General features: G+C 36.5%; 2 protein-coding genes across 4 annotated transcripts in view; both read left to right on the forward strand.

Moving 5' to 3' along the window:
• The window catches only part of LOC311275950 (leukocyte elastase inhibitor-like), a 73,963-nt gene that overhangs the window by 30,576 nt on the left and 22,665 nt on the right, over positions 1-20,722 (forward strand). The window contains exon 1 of one of the 3 annotated variants that reach the window (XM_084385313.1): positions 7,384-7,514. The exons of the other annotated variants lie outside the window; for them this stretch is intronic. The gene's annotated coding sequence lies outside the window, so the exon portion shown is untranslated. Of the gene's footprint in view, positions 1-7,383; positions 7,515-20,722 lie in introns of those variants that run through there. 3 annotated transcript variants of the gene reach the window in all.
• On the forward strand, positions 7,384-17,860 carry LOC311275951 (leukocyte elastase inhibitor-like). Its single transcript, XM_084385318.1, has 8 exons — positions 7,384-7,514; positions 8,871-9,047; positions 14,769-14,840; positions 15,020-15,160; positions 15,247-15,364; positions 15,577-15,719; positions 15,821-15,988; positions 16,101-17,860. Exons 2-8 carry the CDS (start codon positions 8,880-8,882, stop codon positions 16,503-16,505), a joined length of 1,215 nt encoding a protein of 404 aa, XP_084241444.1. The 5' UTR covers positions 7,384-7,514; positions 8,871-8,879; the 3' UTR covers positions 16,506-17,860.

A 20,722-nucleotide genomic window follows, 5' to 3' on the forward strand; every position in this document is an offset into this window, starting at 1 on the left:
GCCATCTTGTCACAGTGCTCTGTGCATTAAGGTGAATGATCAGCACGCACACAAATCCTCTTATCTCGCTGAAATCTTGACGGATTTACAAACGGTTTGGTTTCTTACAAACGTTATTACCGTGGCTATAATTCCGAATGCTTGAACATGTATGTTATAATTTTTCATATGTATGCAGTGTCATAACTACATCTCTGACGTTTATAACAAAACAAACCGTTTGAAAATCGGTAGAAAAATGAGCAAGTTATGGTTATTTAAAAGTACATGCACCATTGAAGTAGTGAGCGAGTACACTGTAGCAAGATGGCCGCCACGTGCGGACGTCGACCTCCATTGGCCAGCAGTGCGCACGAGACATCTAGCCTTTATATATGATATCTATGGTCCCTACCACTGATCCTGAACTTTTTGATTGGTACATGTTTATTTACAATGAAAATAAAATTTGAATAAAAAAAAATCCCATGCCATTTCAACATCTGAAAACAAGGACACCCTGCTGAGTCCACTATGATACAGATCATGCAGAAAAGCCTGTTGTTCAAAACTTTTAAAATGTTTTTTTAGGATCATGCGGGGTTTTAATTCAGGGATTTTTGTATTTCTTACACAAGCGACTGCACAATGGTCACTGACGTCATTACAAAATACGGCAGTTGAGGTATATTTATGAACTGAGTTTGTTACGATTAGATCTAGGAGAGTAGATTTTATTTCTGCTTTGGGATTTATTCTTGTTGGGTCTTTAATAAGTTGCACTAAATTTAAGTCATTACATAAATCTTTAAAGCAATCAGAATTCCCAGACAGCCAGTCCCAATTCATATCACCCATGAGAATAAATTCAGAGTCATTAATTTCATGTAATATTTCGGATAGAGATTGGAAAGCATCCTTTGAAGCAGATGGAGGTCTATAGCACCCAACTACTGTAATATCAGCATCTTTTGAAATATTCACTTTAACGGTCAGAATTTCAAACTGTTTTGCTTTAGTTAGTGACAGGGTTATCGAGTTTATAAACTTAGATTTCACATATATGGCAACCCCACCTCCTTTGCCAACCCGATCAGTTCTATAAACTTTAAAACCGTCAGTAGAAATAAGTTCATCAGATACAGATTTTTTAAGCCAGGTTTCAGAGATAATAATAATATCAGCATTGGCTGTATTAGCCCAGATCTTAATCATATCCATTTTAGGGACTAGGCTTCTAACGTTTAAATGTATAAAACCAAGGCCATGTCTGCTTTTGAAATCTGAAGGAGAGGCTAAGAATTGCAAAGTATTACGAAGACCAGGATTGGGCTGAACATTACCAGATAACGTCAATAAAAGCATAATCAAACAACGTAGTTTTTGTTTAGCTGGGTAATATTTATCATTACCACTGTCCTCTATGAACTGAGAAAAAGAGTCATCTGAGACAGCGAAATGATCATTTAACAACAGTAAGTTCTGGAGATACAGGATATTATTAATTTGTGAACAATTTTTTTGGTTACACAAGTTGATTTTCTGGCGGTGCATCTCATAATGACTTGTAGATGAAACTGAGAAATGACCATCATTTAACTGTATCAGTATACTACTTCTCATTTTGGGCATATTAAATTCATCTAGTATAAGACTAGACTGTAAAAATATGAAGAGTATAAACAAATGCATAATGTCAAATTACCAGGTTTAGTTGATGACAGCCTTAACCAGGGTGAACAGTAGCTTAAAATCAAAAGGTCAGGAGTATAGAATGGAGGCTAGCAGGGAGGCTTCCAGGTGATAGCCAGCAATAGGCTAACAGTAGCAGGCCAGGAGTAGGGCTATCAGTAACAAAACTGGCAGCAGGGCATCCAGGTGGTGGCTAGCTAGAGGGGCTGACAGCAGAGCATCCAGGCAGTGGCTAGCAAGTGGGGCCAGCAACAAGGCATCCGGAAGGCAGCTAGCAAGGGCAGCTAGCAGCAAGGCATCCAGACGATAGTTACCGGCAACAGGTTAGTAACAAAGCATCCAGGTGAAGGCTAGCGGACAAAGCTACCAGCAGCAAGCTATGAAGCAAAGCTACCAACAGCAAGCTAGCAGCAGAGCTACCAGTAGCAGGATAGCAGCAGGGCATCCAGAGGCGGCTAGCAAGCAGGACTACTGACAGCAGGCTAGCAGCAGTAATTCCAACAGCAAGCTAGCAATAGATCATGCAGATGGTGACTACTTGCAAAGCTAGATGCAGCAAGCTAACAAGCAGGGCTACCTGTAGCAGGCTGCTAGCAGAGCATCCAGGTGGTGGCTAGCAAGCAGAAACTTTCAGGGGATCAGTGTCCAGGTGTTAAGTTCAAAATTCACTAAAGGATTATTAGGAACACCATACTAATACTGTGTTTGACCCCCTTTCGCCTTCAGAACTGCCTTAATTCTACGTGGCATTGATTCAACAAGGTGCTGAAAGCATTCTTTAGAAATGTTGGCCCATATTGATAGGATAGCATCTTGCAGTTGATGGAGATTTGTGGGATGCACATCCAGGGCACGAAGCTCCCGTTCCAACACATCCCAAAGATGCTCTATTGGGTTGAGATCTGGAGACTGTGGGGGCCATTTTTGTACAGTGAACTCATTGTCATGTTCAAGAAACCAATTTGAAATGATTCGAGCTTCGTGACATGGTGCATTATCCTGCTGGAAGTAGCCATCAGAGGATGGGTACGTGGTGGTCATAAAGGGATGGACATGGTCAGAAACAATGCTCAGGTTGGCCGTGGCATTTAAATGACGCCCAGTTGGCACTAAGGGGCCTAAAGTGTGCCAAGAAAACATCCCCCACACCATTACACCACCACCACCAGCCTGCACAGTGGTAACAAGGCATGATGGATCCATGTTCTCATTCTGTTTACGCCAAATTCTGACTCTACCATCTGAATGTCTCAACAGAAATCGAGACTCATCAGACCAGGGAACATTTTTCCAGTCTTCAACTGTCCAATTTTGGTGAGCTCGTGCAAATTGTAGCCTCTTTTTCCTATTTGTAGTGGAGATGAGTGGTACCCGGTGGGGTCTTCTGCTGTTGTAGCCCATCCGCCTCAAGGTTGTGCGTGTTGTGGCTTCACAAATGCTTTGCTGCATACCTCGGTTGTAACGAGTGGTTATTTCAGTCAAAGTTGCTCTTCTATCAGCTTGAATCAGTCGGCCCATTCTCCTCTGACCTCTAGCATCAACAAGGCATTTTCGCCCACAGGACTGCCGCATACTGGATGTTTTTCCCTTTTCACACCATTCTTTGTAAACCCTAGAAATGGTTGTGCGTGAAAATCCCAGTAACTGAGCAGATTGTGAAATACTCAGACCGGCCCGTCTGGCACCAACAACCATGCCACGCTCAAAATTGCTTAAATCACCTTTCTTTCCCATTCTGACATTCAGTTTGGAGTTCAGGAGATTGTCTTGACCAGGACCACACCCCTAAATGCATTGAAGCTACTGCCATGTGATTGGTTGATTAGATAATTGCATTAAGGAGAAATTGAACAGGTGTTCCTAATAATCCTTTAGTTGAGTGTATAGTACAACATGCAGTGAAGATTTTAACTCTTTGCACATAAAATAAAACAACATTAGAATAAACTTAGAGTTAACTTAGAGATAAAATAAAAAAAGTTTGAATAATTCTGAAATCAAGTAATATTCAGTGATATTGAAAGGCTGAAAATACTGGTCGAGGCCCGGTCTATGGACCTCCCCCATTCGGCCTCACTTCCTCTCGGAAAACAACTAGGAACTCACACAAGAACATGGTTTAATGTGAATATTTAACATTGACTGTTATGTTTTTGGTGTCATTTGAAATGTCTCAAAGTGAGTGGTACAGATATCTCATATCCAGATAGATAAAATAAAAGGAAATAAGGCTTAGAGAAGTTTAGAGAAAACTGGTTTAGAGATAAGGCCAGATAAGGCAACCCCCCCCATTTCATCCCCCATGTCACCTGGTCAAGAGAGAATAAAGGAAGGTGTTCTCGCTCTCTCTGGGCTCTTCTTTGCTGGACACGAATGGAATAGGTGGTCTCTCTCTCTCTCTCTCTCTCTCTCTCTATCTCTCTTTCTCTCCCTTTCTCTCTCTCTATCTCAGGTACAAGCTGGGTAAGATTCTTTGGTGTAACCAATGTATAAACCATATTCTAGATATTTGAATTGATTGTGGAATTGATCTCTGATATCTGAAATATTAAATTGTTACATGTGATTATTCTAACTGATTTTGACATTGTTCATTTAATGGTTAAAAGGAATAGTCAAACATTCGCTCACTCTTAGTGAGGCACAGATATTATTAAAACCTTTCATTTATGGAGTCAGATGAAATAACGAGAGAATACATGATTAATGTATTGCATTTAACCAACCAATACTTTGCATGAGAAAAGGACAATAACACGTGATACCTTCCCCGTGTATTGGCGAACCGGAAATTGGACCAATATAGCGGGCCTTACAATATTAAGATCAATGGAAGCATCCATCCTTCCTTTATCCTGAAAATTAACCATGCAGTTCATCAGCAGTGTAATTAGCTCCCATTTATTTTATTAAAAGTAAATAAAAGCAGAATAGAGATGTTTTGAATGCAGTATCAGATATGAGTTTGATTGCTGGATCACTTTCAGATGGAAATGCATGGTTGTGCATGTTATGGAAGTTCATTTAATCTCAGGGAACATGCTGTATCGCACATGTGGATGTGCATCCCACAAATCTCCATCAACTGCAAGATGCTATCCTATCAATATGGGCCAACATTTCTAAAGAATGTTTTCAGCACCTTGTTGAATCAATGCAACGTAGAATTAAGGCAGTTCTGAAGGCGAAAGGGGGTCAAACACAGTATTAGTATGGTGTTCCTAATAATCCTTTAGGTGAGTGTAGATTATAGGGTTATTTTGACTCTTGTCTTTGGATGCTTTAAAAATTACAAAATTGAGGCGAGTTATACTGTAAATTCTATTTAAGTACAAACAGAAAGAAAATTATAATGCAAGCATAATTTACACTTCACCTTGTTTACCGGTTTTACAGCATATGGAAACTATCTTACTAAACCTGTCAGGTTTCAGATGACCGCTTAATACTGGAGAAATTAACTCATTTAATTATCAAAGGCTTGAGGGCCAAAATCATCAGTTCTTCATTGTCTTTTCTAGCACATTTGAAACTATTCTAATGAGCATTTGAGTTGTGCATTCACAATATGTTTAAGTTATCTTTATTAACTCTACCATATCAATGCTGTGTAGGTCCTGGGCTTTAACCCCTTCAGACCTGAATTATGTTTTAGGTTTCTGAAAAATATAAAAGTACATTTTCCCAGCTCATGAGGCTTCTATAAATGAGACCAAATAAAAAAAATTAAAAAAATGTTTGGCTTTAATTGTAATTTTTTTTGTCCATTTCAATGGACGTCAGGTCAAAACAGGTGTACTTCACAAAAATGTACCAACATAAAATTAAATAATAAACATAAAAATTGTTAGTATATACTTAAAGCTTTTTCTCAAGGTCAAAAACCTTTCAACAATATACCATTTCAACTATAATTTTGAGGTTTTTGTTTTACAGATTGCACATTGTTTGTAACAAACTAAATATCTTAGAATCAATCAATATGGTCATGTTAGAGTCATTTTTTTTGCGCATCTTTCTTTTTTTAGATCAAAATCTTGAACATTACAACATTTCAACTTTAATTGTAAGGTTTTTGCTTTATAGATCGCACATTTGTTTATTCATAACAAAATAAACCTAGGAATCAATCAACGCATTCACGTTAGAGTAATTTCCTGTGTGCATCTTTGAAACAATTTCTCTGTTAACGATTTTCTTGTATTTCTACAGTACATTACTGGCAGCACGGTTGCCATGCATGATGCATGTATTTCGATTTCCAGTAACTGTACTGTAATTCACTTTACAGTACACAAGATCAGTACTGTAAACTACCAAGTAGTACTTTACTGTATTTGTACTGTATTTCGTCATTTGATCTGCTTTTGCTGTAATTAATTATGCGGTATTGTACTGTAATATCTATATTGATACATTACTGATAAATATTATTATAATTTTCAAAATAATTACTAATAATGATAATATTATATCATAATAATATAATATGTAGTTATTAGGAAATATAGGCTATAGTAGGAAAAAATATGGAAATCAATGGCTATACTGTCAACTGTCTAGTTACCGACATTCTTCAAAATATCTTCTTTTGTGTTCAGCAGAATAAAGAAACTCATACAGATTTGGAACAACATGAGGATGAGTAAGTGATGACAAATATCATTTTTGGGTGTACTATACCTATAAAGGGATACTTCACCCAAAAAATTTAAATTGGCCCATGATTTACTCACCCTCAAGCCATCCTAGGTGTATATGACATCGTTCTTCTTTCAGACGAAAAGGTTTCCAAGCTTTATAATGGCAGTGAATGGTTGTTTCTGTTTTGAAAGTCCATAAAAGTGCATCCATCCATGATAAAAGTGCTCTATGCGGCTCTTGGGGGTAAATAAAGGCCTTCTGAAGCGAAGCGATGCGTTTGTGTAAGAAAAATAATTCATTTTCAAGTTAGGCTTTAGATTTATGTCAAATCCATATGTTTCGTTTGGCCGGAAGCTAGTCATTTTACTTTATAAAGTTTTAAATACGGATATTTTTCTTACATCTCCATCTTCCTCATCATCACTCCACATAAAGTCAACATCTGAGATACTTCCATCAGCTATATGTTCAAGCACTTCAAGAACTATATTCTGCATATGAAAAAGTTTTTAAAAATGTATCGGTACTGTGATATAGAATTTTTATATAAGAAATTTCAATCAGCATTACTGGACTTCAATTACTGGAATGTGAGTTCAGTAACAGGCTTTTGAACCCACTGTCCATTCTAATGGACAGACACATTTGAAAAAATCCTGATTTAAAATGAGCAATTCTACAATCCATTTTTAACTTTAATTAATAAGTTCAATCTTTCTATTTTACATACAAACTATGAAATACTGGCAAACATATCAAAAAATGTAAATAAAACCATAGAAAATGTTGCTTGCTTCTGTGTTTGGAGTGAAGTGCTGACATGCTTCTCTTCAAAGTAGTGTTTTTTTTTTTATAATTACTACATGGAGAGCTTTACTGCCATTTGATTGGATGACAAGCGTCCAATCTAATGGACTGCAGGCTTTAAACTAGGTGAAATGCTCCAGAAGTAAAAAAAAGGGGGTTGACATGTGAGGTCCATTGTAATGGACGCAGGGTCTGAATATACTGTCTATGGTCTGAATGGGTTAAGGACGTTGATTCTGGGGACTCATGTGATCACCTAGGAAGTAGAAAAAAAAACTGAAACTGAACCGATCTGAGTGTGAAATCCCTGTTGATGCTCATATGCAGACTTTCCAATGTTCTATAACAACTACAGATAAAACCCTTAATCTAAACTATATATTCCCAACGTGGTGAGTCATTTTTTGTTGTTGTTGTGTATTACAATCATTATGTAGATCGCTATTGCGATTAGCGCCTAAACGCCTAATGTTAGTTTGTTTAGGCTATTATGTTTGGTTTTATATTTATAGTTTATATTGCCTATTGAAATATTCAAGCATTATATGTTGCATTTATTTGTTAAACAGATCTAATACGTGTTGTAATGCTGTTTTAGTAATGTGTGTTGACAGGTGTATCACACACGTGATAATGTTTAATGCTAATAGCTACATACCACATGTGATATTTGTGGCACGTGTATATAATTTCATCTTTATTTTAACGACCCAAAGTAATTACATTTTTAGTTTTAGTTAAGAATAACAACACTTGTCAAGAGTTTAGAGTTTGTGTCTACACAGATTTTTAAACAGAAATGATCACTGGAGTAAAAAAAGAAAGAAAAAGTGTGACAACTAGCCCCAGTGTCCCCTACAGCGTGGTTCCAGAAGGTCATTTAAAATGTCTTACTTAAAAAGTCACTGCATAGATAAACTTTTTTTTTTTTTTTTTAAATACACTCATGTCTGAGAACCGCAAATGCGTCTTTATTTTTTGTTTAAATGAAAAGTATAAACGCTAGAGATGCACCGATTACAATTTTCTGGGCCGATTTCCGATTTTTCATTAAGTTTGACCTGCCGATACCGATTTTAGCCGATTCCGATTTCATTTTTTCTAACCACTTTACAGCACACACAAATATTTATTTTATATCTTTTCTGTAATAGAACATTTTACAATTTGCATAGTAGGCTACATCTTTTTTTGAACAGATAAAAGCTATAAAATAGAACTATATAAATTACTCCAGGTGTGGGTAATTCACACACATCTGAAGTGCAGTGTTATGGAAGAACCATTTCCTTTTCACATTCAATATCCAATCATTTTTTTATATATGTATTTAGCAAACTAAACCTCTGTATGAAAACAGGGAATGGCAATAAAATAATATATAAATAAAAAAATAAAAAAATATAGCCTTGCAGTATAAAGATAGGCTATTTCTCAAAGCACACACACACACACAGGAACAATTGCAATCACTTGTACAAACTGAATAATAAAACAAGTTTAAATGGGTACATTTTCTATAAATATTAGTCTTCTTTTCTGACATGGCCTACTCCAGTTCTTGTTAAAACACGCAAATTCTGTTCATTTTGGGCACTTTTCTAGTACTGTACTGTCATATGAAAGATAATGCATGGATTTATGTTTTCTTAGACAAGCATGTGTTGTTTACACAGGAAATGACAACGGAAATGAGCAATTTTCACTTCTGTTATGCTGATCATATATTTCTCTCTCTTACTTTCTAGCTTGTGAAAATGGAGCCTTTGACTGCAGCAAACACACAGTTCTCCCTCAACCTGTTCCAGAAGATCAGCGGAGGAAACGCATCAGGAAATGTGTTCTACTCTCCTGTCAGCATCTCCTCGGCTCTGGCCATGGTGTCGCTCGGTGCAAGAGGAAACACAGCAGATCAGATGATTAAGGTGATCTCACACAATATACTTTTAAAAGAGAGTGAAGGAAAAGTAAAAGTAGACTGAGTCAGAGGGACCAGGAAGTGATGCAAGCCTTTGCATGCATTCCAGATTTTAAAGGGGTCATGAACTGTTTTGTTTTATTGTTTTATAATGTTTGCTGGGGTGCACTTATGATGTTAGTATGATTTTTACATAAAAAAAGTCATAATTTATAAATAAAAGGCATTTTTTTCTACTCTTCTTTTTCTTCTTCTTCCTCTTGTTAATGGCCGCTCACTCAATAGGAGTATTATCGCCACATACTGTATATCTTACATGGGTATCTGTAATCTGTGTTTGTTTGTTTAATGCCCCACCCACCCTCTGCTGGCGCTGTATGTTCAGCTCCTCCAGCTTCCACTCTTTCCCCTCAACTTCCAGGATGGGCAGAAGCATCACGATTCCCATACATTATATCCTATGCTCTAATCCTGTATTCTTTAAAAAGGTTAAAACAGCCCTATATGACTGAGAATCTCTCAAACTGTAATATTTACTGGTCGTTGATCATCATATTTGTTACATTTAAAAAGTACATGCTCTGCTGTTTCTAAAACATCACATTCATCACACATACCATTTCATGCTTCCCCATTATTTATTGCAAGTGTTGAGTTCAATCCTGTGCTTTTTCCTACCCTGATTTTAGCCTCTGATTTGAACGCTCTGTTTGAAGGGGCGTGTCTGCTGTGAGACTTCAGTGTAAACGCCCACAGCTGAGTATTACATGTGGGACTCTACATGTAACTTGAGTAAAATCAATAATATCAGAAAGGTGATCAGCACATCCTTGAGTTGCACTGGGGTCAGACAGATCAGACCACCTGAGAAAGTAGCTACTATGTCTGACTTCAAAGAAATTGATGGCAAAATTTTGGAAGAAACTGTACAGCACCTTAAAACATCAACATGCGCTCTTGACACACTTCCCACATCTTTTTTCAAAAGTGTGTTAAACAGTTTAGAAGCAGATCTTCTAGAAGTGGTAAATGCTTCACTTCTCTCTGGGAGTTTTCCAAACTCCCTGAAAACTGCAGTTGTCAAGCCCCTCCTGAAAAAGAGCAATCTGGATAAGACCATATTAAGCAACTATAGACCGATCTCAAATCTTCCTTTCATAGGCAAGATCATTGAAAAAGTTGTCTTCAATCAGCTGAACAAATTCTTATGCTTGAATGGATACTTTGACCATTTTCAATCTGGTTTCCGACCGCACCACAGCACAGAGACAGCGCTCATAAAGATAATAAACGATATTCGCTTAAATACTAATTCAGGCAAATTATCAGTGCTGGTGCTACTCGACCTCAGTGCTGCATTTGACACTGTCGATCATATCATACTTCTGGACAGGCTGGAAAACTGGGTGGGGCTTTCTGGGATAGTCCTAAAATGGTTCAGGTCATACTTAGATGGGAGAGGTTATTATGTGAGTATAGGAGACCATAAGTCTGAGTGGACATCCATGACATGCGGAGTTCCTCAAGGCTCAATTCTTGCGCCACTCCTGTTCAACCTGTATATGCTCCCAATGAGCCACATAATGAGAAAGAAGCAAATTGCTTACCACAGCTATGCAGACGACACACAGATTTACTTAGCCCTATCGCCTAACGATTACAGCCCCATTGACTCCCTGTGCCAATGCATTGATGAAGTCAACAGTTGGATGTGTCAAAACTTTCTTCAGTTAAACAAAGACAAAACTGAAGTCATTGCATTTGGAAACAAAGATGAAGTTCTCAAGGTGAACGCATACCTTCACTCTAGGGGTCAAACAATTAAAAATCAAGTCAGGAATCTTGGTGTGACACTAGAGTCAGACCTTAGTTTCAGTAGTCATGTCAAAGCAATAACTAAATCAGCAATACTATCATCTGAAAAATTTTGCAAGAATTAGATGCTTTATTTCCAGACAAGACCTAGAGAAACTTGTGCATGCTTTCATCACCAGCAGGGTGGATTATTGTAATGGACTCCTCACTGGACTTCCCAAAAAGACCATAAGACAGTTGCAGCTCATACAGAACGCTGCCGCCAGGATTCTGAGCAGAACCAGAAAATATGAACATATCACACCAGTCCTCAGGTCTTTACACTGGCTCCCAGTTAAATTTAGGATTGATTTTAAAGTATTATTACTGGTATATAAATCATTCAATGGCCTAGGACCTCAATACATTGCAGATATCCTCACTGAATATAAACCCAACAGATCACTCAGATCACTAGAATCATATCAGCTAGAAATACCAAGGGTTCACTCTAAGCATGGCGAGTCCGCTTTTAGCTATTATGCTGGAACCAGCTTCCAGAGGAGATCAGACGTGCTCCTACAGTAATCACATTCAAATCCAGACTCAAAACACTTCTGTTTAGCTATGCATTTAATGAATGAGCACTGTGCCGCTGTTTGTACTGTACTGTACTGTATTTTATTTTTTATTTTTCTAAACTGTTTTAATTATTCTTATTTCTTTTTATTATTTTAATTTATTCTATGTAAAGCACTTTGAACTGCCATTGTGTATGAAATGTGCTATATAAATAAACTTGCCTTGCCTTGCCTTGCCTTGCCTCTATCGTAAAACGTTTAGCACGTTTTTACTATTACAGCTCTCAAGGTTAATTAATCGTGTTGTTTGTTGATATTATATTTAGATAGCCTATATAGCCAGAGATGGCGAAAGTGCACACATCCTTCACTAAAGCAGAAGTACAGATACTCAAGTTTCAAGTAGCCATTACTACTACCTGTTTTTAGTGTCGCGCTGGTAACTGGACCTCACATCCGATTGATGCTTTAATACAAAAGAACTTACATTTCAAATTTTGTTAGCTAATGAATGTATCCAGGCTGAACAACCACCATGTAATACACAAGCAGAGAAAAGACTAAGCTGATGAAAAAAAACTATTTGCCATCCCTTAGGCCACATCATAGATTGTAGGGTGATTCTGCCTCATCTTTACAAGCTTTAAAAATGACAAAATTGAGGCGAGTTATACTGTAAATTCTATTTAAGTACAAACAGAAAGAAAATCAGAATGCAAGCATAATTTACACTTCACCTGGTTTTACAGCATATGGAAACTATCTGACTAAACCTGTCAGGTTTCAGATGACCGCTTAATACTGGAGAAATTAACAGCAGAGTACACATTTCCTTAAAAAACAAAACAAAAAGTATTTCTTTAAATCAGTACATGCTCAAATTGGCGACATTACATGGAAACATTCACTGGCCTAAACAATTTGTCCTAAAGACTGAATGTGTGTGCCATCAGCACCAGCAACATGTGGCAACATCCCTTATACAAGCACTGAGAAATAAAAGTTTAGGGAAAAATCCTTAGCCGCTCCTAAATCTGAACCCCTGCGAATCCCTTCAAAAACTGGGCCCGGTTTCCCGATAACGCTCACTCTTAGCGCGCTAAGAGAGCTCGAAAGATATATCTTACCAAAGGTGAGATATGTTCCTAAGTGTGTTCCCCGAACCATACCTTAGGAAGCTGCTTAAGATATACCTTCTTACGTGCGACGTTACCCGGTGCTGTCCGTGGCGATGGTGCTGAATTGTTTGATATCGATGGCTCGACAATCAATTATTCTCTCGTGCAGGGGCTGTTTATGTGAGAAAGCGGTGATCTTTATAAATGAAGCACTTCAGAAATAGTTGAAATTGCAATTTATTATGATTATTGGATATTATAAAAAATAATCCAAACTATAATAGCCTATAATAGCCTAGCCTACATATTTTAAAATTGTAACATAATATTGCTGCCACAATAACCTTTTCAAAAATTGACGTGCCTTCTTCTCTTTCCCATTTTTGTTCGCTGAGGTGGAGCTGCGATGAAATATTGTTCTTGTAAATACTTTCCAGCATTTCAGTAATAAAAGTTTACATCTTGCGTACGGTGCTCGGCAGTGATCAAAAAGGATTTAAACCGTGAATTTTGAATCTCTTGTAAACTCAGAGATGTGGATTCAGACGGCAATTAAATTACCACACGACCTGTTTGTCAAAAAACAGAAGGTACTAATTTGGCCAGGGATTTTTACGCGGATTGGGTGAGAAAAACACTGATATTATGGATTCGGACGGCACTAAAATCACCGACTTACCCCTGTAAATGTTTCAAATACCGGGCGAGCCCATGAGAAACAATATTAGCGTCCGAATAGGACTTAACTGACAGTAGCCTATGCTTTCACTGGCCTTTAAAAGAGCGTTTTAATTAAATGAATAATATTGTATAATAATATAATTAAAAATCTAACAACAATCAGTGTAATGACAATTTTATTCTTTGCATGAAAACACTTGAATTAGCCTAATTTAATACTGTCTGGGTGTATTAAAACTTCAGAATTATATTCATATAGACCTGCAACAGTGATAAGGTAAAGCTAAGAGTGGTCCAGACCAACCTTACGAAAGTGTGACTTACAAAAGATATACTTAGCGTACGAACGTTTCGGGAACCGTCCCATAAGGTTAAGAGAGAGGTTAAGGAATAGGTTAAGAACTACTTAGAGATAAGAACGCTTTGGGAAACCGGGCCCTGGGCATTAACTGTCAAACACAACCTTTAAGTGCTTTCTTAAATTCAACGGCGAATTCTTGAAAGCCAGCATTTTGTGCTTTTTAGGTTCGTGCAATTTGTAGCGCATTTGCCAGGAATCCTTTTTAACGCAGACAATTGCATATCTCTCTCATATATGACCATGCGTGATCAGGAATGTCTCTATTCTCAGTCATGTCGACATCTTTAACTCCCTCTGTCTCACCCATAAGGTTAGCTATAATAAATAGTGAAGTAAACCGATACCAGAAAAATCTACTTAAGTAACACAGTATTTGTACTTCATTACTTCCCATCTCTGTATATAACATTTACATTTTATATATGTAAAAATGCTTTCACTAACGGGAAATTGTTTCCTGAATGAGATCTAATCTGTAGCTGCGTCTGAAATCACAAACTGTCTGAGTATACATTTTAATTTGAATTTACTTTGCGGGCATTAAAAAGCATGTTATATTAAGTATGAATGTGTATTATGAATGTAATCCAGACGTACTACATCCACCATGTTGTTACTGTCACGTGACCAACCAGCCTCAGTTGCATTGCTTCACTGCCATTCATAAATCTTCTCCCGTGGCCTCATGGGATAGTAACTTCAGATAGCGCACTTCAGAACCTTGGAAGTAGTAGTAGGTCATCCGGGGACTTTTCGCCAACTGTGTTTCAAATACAGTGCATACTAATCCAGACTCAAAACACTTCTGTTTAGCTGTGCATTTACTGAATGAGCACTGTGCCACTGTTCGTCCGACTATTTGTACTGTATTTTCTTTTCTTTTTTATTCAAAACTGTTTTAATTAATCTTATTTCTTTTGATTATTTTATTTTCTTCTATGTAAAGCACTTTGAATTACCATTGTGTATGAAATGTGCTATACAAATAAACTTGCCTTGCTTTACTCTTTTGGCGTAGGGAATTATTCGATTCTGCATGCACCACATGTAAATTGAGTTCCAGGCATGGCATAAACAGTAAAGTGCCAGCAATTAATCACTCTTTCCACTCATTAAAATGAGCATTTGAAAAGTGCACTCACAATATATGTTTAAGTTATCTTTATTAACTCTACCATATCAATGTTGTGTAGGTCCTGGGCTTTAACAATGAACCACCAATGATGGAGCAAACCCAGAATCCTCAGACTCCTGCTGAACTCAAGGTTTCGTATGAATATTTACATCAAACACTAACCCAGTTAACAGGGAACGTTCTCAGAACTTTAGCCAACATTCTGTCAAGGTTCTGTTGCATGAACAGCTGTATTTACTGTAGAGATGCATTTATCCTTTGGGTTCGTCTGATTCAACTGATTAAATCTGATATTGTTGATGCAAACAGAAATGTCCAGAGGAAAAACCTGAGGACCAAATTCATTCCAGCTTCAGCAAGTTCATGAGTGATCTGAACAAACCAGGAGTCCCGTATGAGTTGAGTCTCGCCAACCGCCTCTACGGAGAGCAATCCTACCAGTTTGTTGAGGTAAGACTCGGTTTATTCACTGGAGGTTCTGGAAATGTTCTCAACTCTAATATCACTTCCACCTCAATCGGTTTGCTGTATTACAGAAATTCCTCAATGACGCAAAAAGCTACTATGAAGCCGGACTGGAGAAGGTGGACTTCAAGAACCAATCAGAGGCTGCTCGTGTCAACATCAACCAATGGGTGGAGACAAAAACACAAGGTGAAATCCAGCATAAACTTATTCTCAATTTGAAACTTATTCTACACTCTTACAAAAGTTTGTTTGTTTGAAGCACTTTAGATTCAGTGAAAATGTCTTTTCAAGGGCCATGTTTGGCTTCATGGGTTCTTGAGTTGAGATATATAGTAACAATATCAAACCAACCAGTTCAAATCACTGCTCAAAGTGAACAATGTCCATTTGTATTTTAGAGAAGATCAAGGACTTGATGCCACAGGGAGCCATCGATGAGATGACGAAACTGGTTTTGGTGAACGCCATCTACTTCAAGGGAAACTGGAAGGACAAATTCCCAAAGGAAGACACCAGAGATGGGCAGTTTAAGCTGAGCAAGGTGAGATTTCATGCTCTTTTTTTAGTATTATATTAATAATATTTGTAACAGTCATGATGAAATATGAGGGGTTATAATGTGTTTCCATTAATGCTTGGCAGAATCAAACTAAACCAGTGAAGATGATGTATCAAAAGGAGGACTTTCCTCTGGCCTTCATCCCAGAGATCAACAGTCAGGTTCTGGAGCTGCCGTATGACGGGAATAATCTCAGTATGTTGATCATCCTTCCTAACGAGATGGAAGACGACACCACTGGCCTTCAGAAGGTGATTTAAATGCTTAATTAGCCAGCCGTGACCAGGCAGATGTTTACTTGTGGAGCAGTTTTTATTTGGACTATTTCAACTATTCATCTGACATGTCTTTCTTATTATCCAGCTTGAAAAGGCACTGACCTACGAGAAGCTCATGGAATGGACCAAACCAGAAGTCATGCGTAAACAAGAGGTTGAAGTGTCTCTGCCCAGATTCAAGATGGAGGAAACCTACGACATGAAGAGTCTTCTGATCAGCATGGGAATGGAGGATGTTTTTGATGAGAAAAAGGTGAATCTTTCAGGCATGTCCTCCAACAACGACCTGGTGGTGTCGAAGGTGATCCATAAAGCCTTTGTTGAAGTCAACGAGGAAGGAACCGAAGCGGCTGCAGCCACTGGCGTCGTAATGATGGACTGTTGTTATACCGTCCCGCAGGTCTTTAACGCAGACCATCCTTTCCTTTTCTTCATCCGACACAATCCATCCAAGAGCATTTTGTTTTACGGACGCTTCTGCTCTCCATGAGTGAGTCCTGCTGGATGAGACGCTTCCAGCTAGTTTAGGTGATGATCTGGTTAAAATGAGTAGAGGAGACTCGGGACAACTACTACAAATCAACCTGTCATATTTTGGTTTAAGAAATATTTAACAGATCAGTACCTATTGCAATTTACAGGAGAAAGACTTATTCAATTAATAGTATAAATTTGTACAAAAACTAAACCATAAATGTTACTTTAAATAATATAAACGTTAACTGACATAAAAAAAATATAGAAAAAAGGGAAATCTAATTGAAAATATTACCAAAAACTATAATAGTATATCAATAATAAAACAAATTAGGGATTACTCAGTATCGGCTCCAATACTGCCATTTTTGGCGGATCGGGTATCGGTCAGACAAGGCAGATCCAAATCCGATATTGTGTGTTTACTATTCAGTGTTATTGTTAAGCCCCACAAAAGGCACACAAACATTATAAAGCACCATACGTTTTCGTGCACAATATTATAAGTGTTCTGAACTGAAGCCATTATATAGTATAATGTGAGAAGATATAAATTAATATTTAAGTCGTTAAATTCAAGATCACGTAAACGTTTCCCTCAGCTGCGCTGTCAGTCATTCTCCATTCCGCATTCAAACAGCGCGTCACGTTCGGTTAGGACAGTCAACACGATGAAACTCTCTCCAAGATGATTCAATGTTACTATTATTATACTTGATCTGTAGATAAAGGTCTATGGTTTCGCATAAAACAACTTTATCTTCCTGAACTTTATTGTTGTACCACTGGAGTAAAGTCAGAGCACTGTTTGTTCTTCACGCGCACAGTTACTGAAATGTAAAACTGTTAAAAGAAAATGCTGAATAGACTATTGCATAGATAGATACTTTATAATACACTACGCATCAATATGTATTTTCTTTGTGCTTTGTTCAATGCGGACTCGACGCGCTGCGCGCTGTGACTCATGTTGCTTCAAGCGCATCATTCTGCGCTCGGGATGTGCATAAGCGCTTTGTGCCGCACTGTGTTGGAGTCTTTCATATCATAATACAGTGACGAAATTAAAGATTATTAATAGCCGTTCTTGTTCTGTCCTATCTATCATATGTTGCTACCTCATTAAACAGCTGTGCTATACATGTTTTTCATGAATGTATTTTACAACAATACAAAGAGCAATGTGTAAAGTTTTACCAGATTTAGTTTTACACTTATTGTCTCTAATTTGTTCCCCACTAAACATTTTTTTTCACAAAATGTTCAGATTTTATACAATTATTGTGGACTCGTGATTTTTCTAGACAAAATTTTACTGCTGAATTATCCATAACCTAGTTTATAAAAGCATTTATTTCAGATTATGATCATATATATATATATATATATATATATATATATATATATATATATATTCATTTATTTATTTTTTCAGTTCTTATTATCAGTTCAACACAGAGTTATAGAAATTCTACTTGATAAAAAAAAAACTGCGCTGGTATCGGTACGGATCGGTATCGGCCGATACTCAGAATTTTTTGTATCGGATCGGATCGATTCTGAAAAAATTGTATCATTGCATCCCTAAAAAAAATGTTACAAACTGCTCAGAAAGGCTGAGGATCCAAACGCAGTAGTTTATTAAAGGGTAATCCTATGGAAGTAAAATAATGCCAAATGTTTTTGAAATAAAAAAGCCTGTTGAATTGCACTTGAAAAAAATATGCATTGCATTAACCATGCTTGCATTTTAATGCATTGTATTTTTAGGGCTTGCATATTTATGAGCTGAAATTCAACATGGTTGAATATTTAAGCTGTGAATATTTAAATTCAAAACACATTTTCATTATTAAAAAATCAATAATCCATATTCACCTTTCATATTTCACTTCCAAAATATTCAAACTGTTTCAAAATACAACCTATAATATTCAACAGGCAATTTTCAGTCAATTTTATTTCGCTTTGCAAATTCGCTTCCACAGATTCAGTGGTTCAAATTCGACAGTAAATTCAACATTGACATCCAGGAACTGCAGGAAAAGCAGTGGATTGCCGAGCATACTCTCCATCTGCTGTTAGTCTTCCTCACCAGCAGGTGGTGCAAAAGCGCGTGTTGTTGACGAAGACCAGAGCAACAGTTAGAGCAAGCCATTACGCATGCTTACGAAATTCAAAACCATAAATACAGTTTCGGCGCTGTGGCGTGAGATCGCTCAAGAGAAGCAGCAGCGCAGAGCGCATATGATCTTCTCTTCCGCCTTAATAACACCAGTTACAGCGCGAAATAAACATGAATGAGCTTCTGAAAGTGTGTTAAAAGGTAGAGTACAACTTATCGAAATCCGTATCGTGTCACATGGAATCGCTCAGTGTTTCAACCATGGAAAGACATCAGTAAATCAGCTTGTAAACAATGTCACATTTACCTCAGAAAAACCATATCCAGTGACCATAAACTCATTAGTCAGCTTGAAAAATTAACTCTAGAGATGAGCATTTTGCTAAATATATGCACCATATTATAGCCTACACTATATGAAGAGTTCAGATGCAAAAGCCTCTTAAGTGCCATCTGCAATTTTCTTCTAGAATGATCATTTTTATCAAACTCGTATATTTAAGTTCAATAATTTCACTTAAATGACAATTAATAGGTAATTTGCATTGCCATTTAAGTGAAATTATTGAACTTAAATATACGAGCTTGATAAAAATGATCATTCTAGAAGAAAATTGCAGATGGCACTTAGAGGCTTTTGCATCTGAACTCTTCATATATATATATATTATATATATATATATATATTTTATTATTATAATTTTTAATGTTCTTCAATATTTAATGCTTGTTTGAATAAATCTGGCAAGTTTTTATGACAGCCACCATTTAAATGTTTATATTTTATATAACTGTATTATTATAAAAAAAAAGTGAAATCGAATCGAATTGTGAAATTTGTCAATACCCAGCCCTACTACTGTATATGTAATCAAATCTCAGTTTAAAAGAAACATTTATGAGGTTACATATTACGTGTATGCATTCACTGTAACAGTATTTTCAAAATAAATGAAATAAATCTTTAAAAATTTTCAATAAAACCTGCTTTATTTGAGTTTTTATTGTAATTTTTTTTTATTGTAAACAGCTGTTACAAATGAACTGGTCAAACTGGTGCCAATGAAACTCGAAGAAAACTGGTTTCTGAAAAGAGTGTTGAGGGGGGAAAACACGGAAAGAGAGGAAATGAGTCTACCATTTTAATTACTAAAATAAGTTAATTTTTATGAATGTCACATCGGGGTGTATATATGTTGTAATATATATTTAAATAGTTATTTATATGTTTACCATTTGACAATTCTGTTTCGTAATATTACTGTATAAAAGTTACAATTACAGTTTAATGAAGGTATGGTATACTCTAAGTTAGATTGGGGCTTGTTACTGCATTTTTAATGTATAGTTTTGAGTTTCATTGTCATGTTTTGATGAAAAGCCACTAAAAAGTGTCACAAACTGATCTGTGGTTACAAAAAGATGAGTAAAGACTGACAATTAAATATAAACCAAACTCAAAGATCAACTCAAAACTAAAAATAATCTATTTGAAGACTTATGCTATACTCCAGCTATTTTAATTGTAGGCTATATCCATAAGATGTAAAAGTGAAAGAATGAATGAAATAAATAATGCTTTTTGGGGCCCTAATGTGCTGGAAAATAACTATTAATTTATTTTAAAAAATGTCTAAGGTTTTTTTTTTTTTTTTACATTCTTTGCTTTAAGTGTCAATTATCACTTATAATTTGTTTTATTTCTATTTTTAAGACGCAGTTAAGCAAAAAAAAAAAAAAAAAAAAAGATGTACAGTATGTAGCCTATCTGATGAACTCTTAAAGCCTATCTTCGTGGAAAAAAGGTTAAATATTATTATTTTTAATGACATTCGTGTGCAATGGGGAGAATATTTTCCTATGAACCACAGCGTGTTTAACACAAACGATAAGTTCGGTTAAATTAAGTGAAATTAACAGTTTTGTTTTGATAGCTGGTAGCGTTATTCCTTCGTCGAAGTTTGAATCGATCTGTTTTTTTTTTTTGTTTTTTTTTGCACCTTTTATCCACACTAGTTCACTTTCTGTTAATTTATTTAAGTGTAGACAAAGCTTCCATGCATGATCTAGGTGCTTGCTGTGTGAAAAATCGATCGATAAACGGA

The sequence above is a fragment of the Rutilus rutilus genome, assembly GCF_951802725.1.
Source record: "Rutilus rutilus genome assembly, chromosome: 17".
Lineage (NCBI taxonomy): Eukaryota > Metazoa > Chordata > Actinopteri > Cypriniformes > Leuciscidae > Rutilus > Rutilus rutilus.

Bases quoted from the DNA above. Each gene is read 5' to 3' on its own strand.
- LOC311275951 (XM_084385318.1), top strand. From the start codon at position 8,880: ATGGAGCCTTTGACTGCAGCAAACACACAGTTCTCCCTCAACCTGTTC. The intron at 15,161-15,246 runs GTAAGACTCGGT...GCTGTATTACAG, and splicing joins AATCCTACCAGTTTGTTGAG to AAATTCCTCAATGACGCAAA. The intron at 15,989-16,100 runs GTGATTTAAATG...CTTATTATCCAG, and splicing joins ACACCACTGGCCTTCAGAAG to CTTGAAAAGGCACTGACCTA.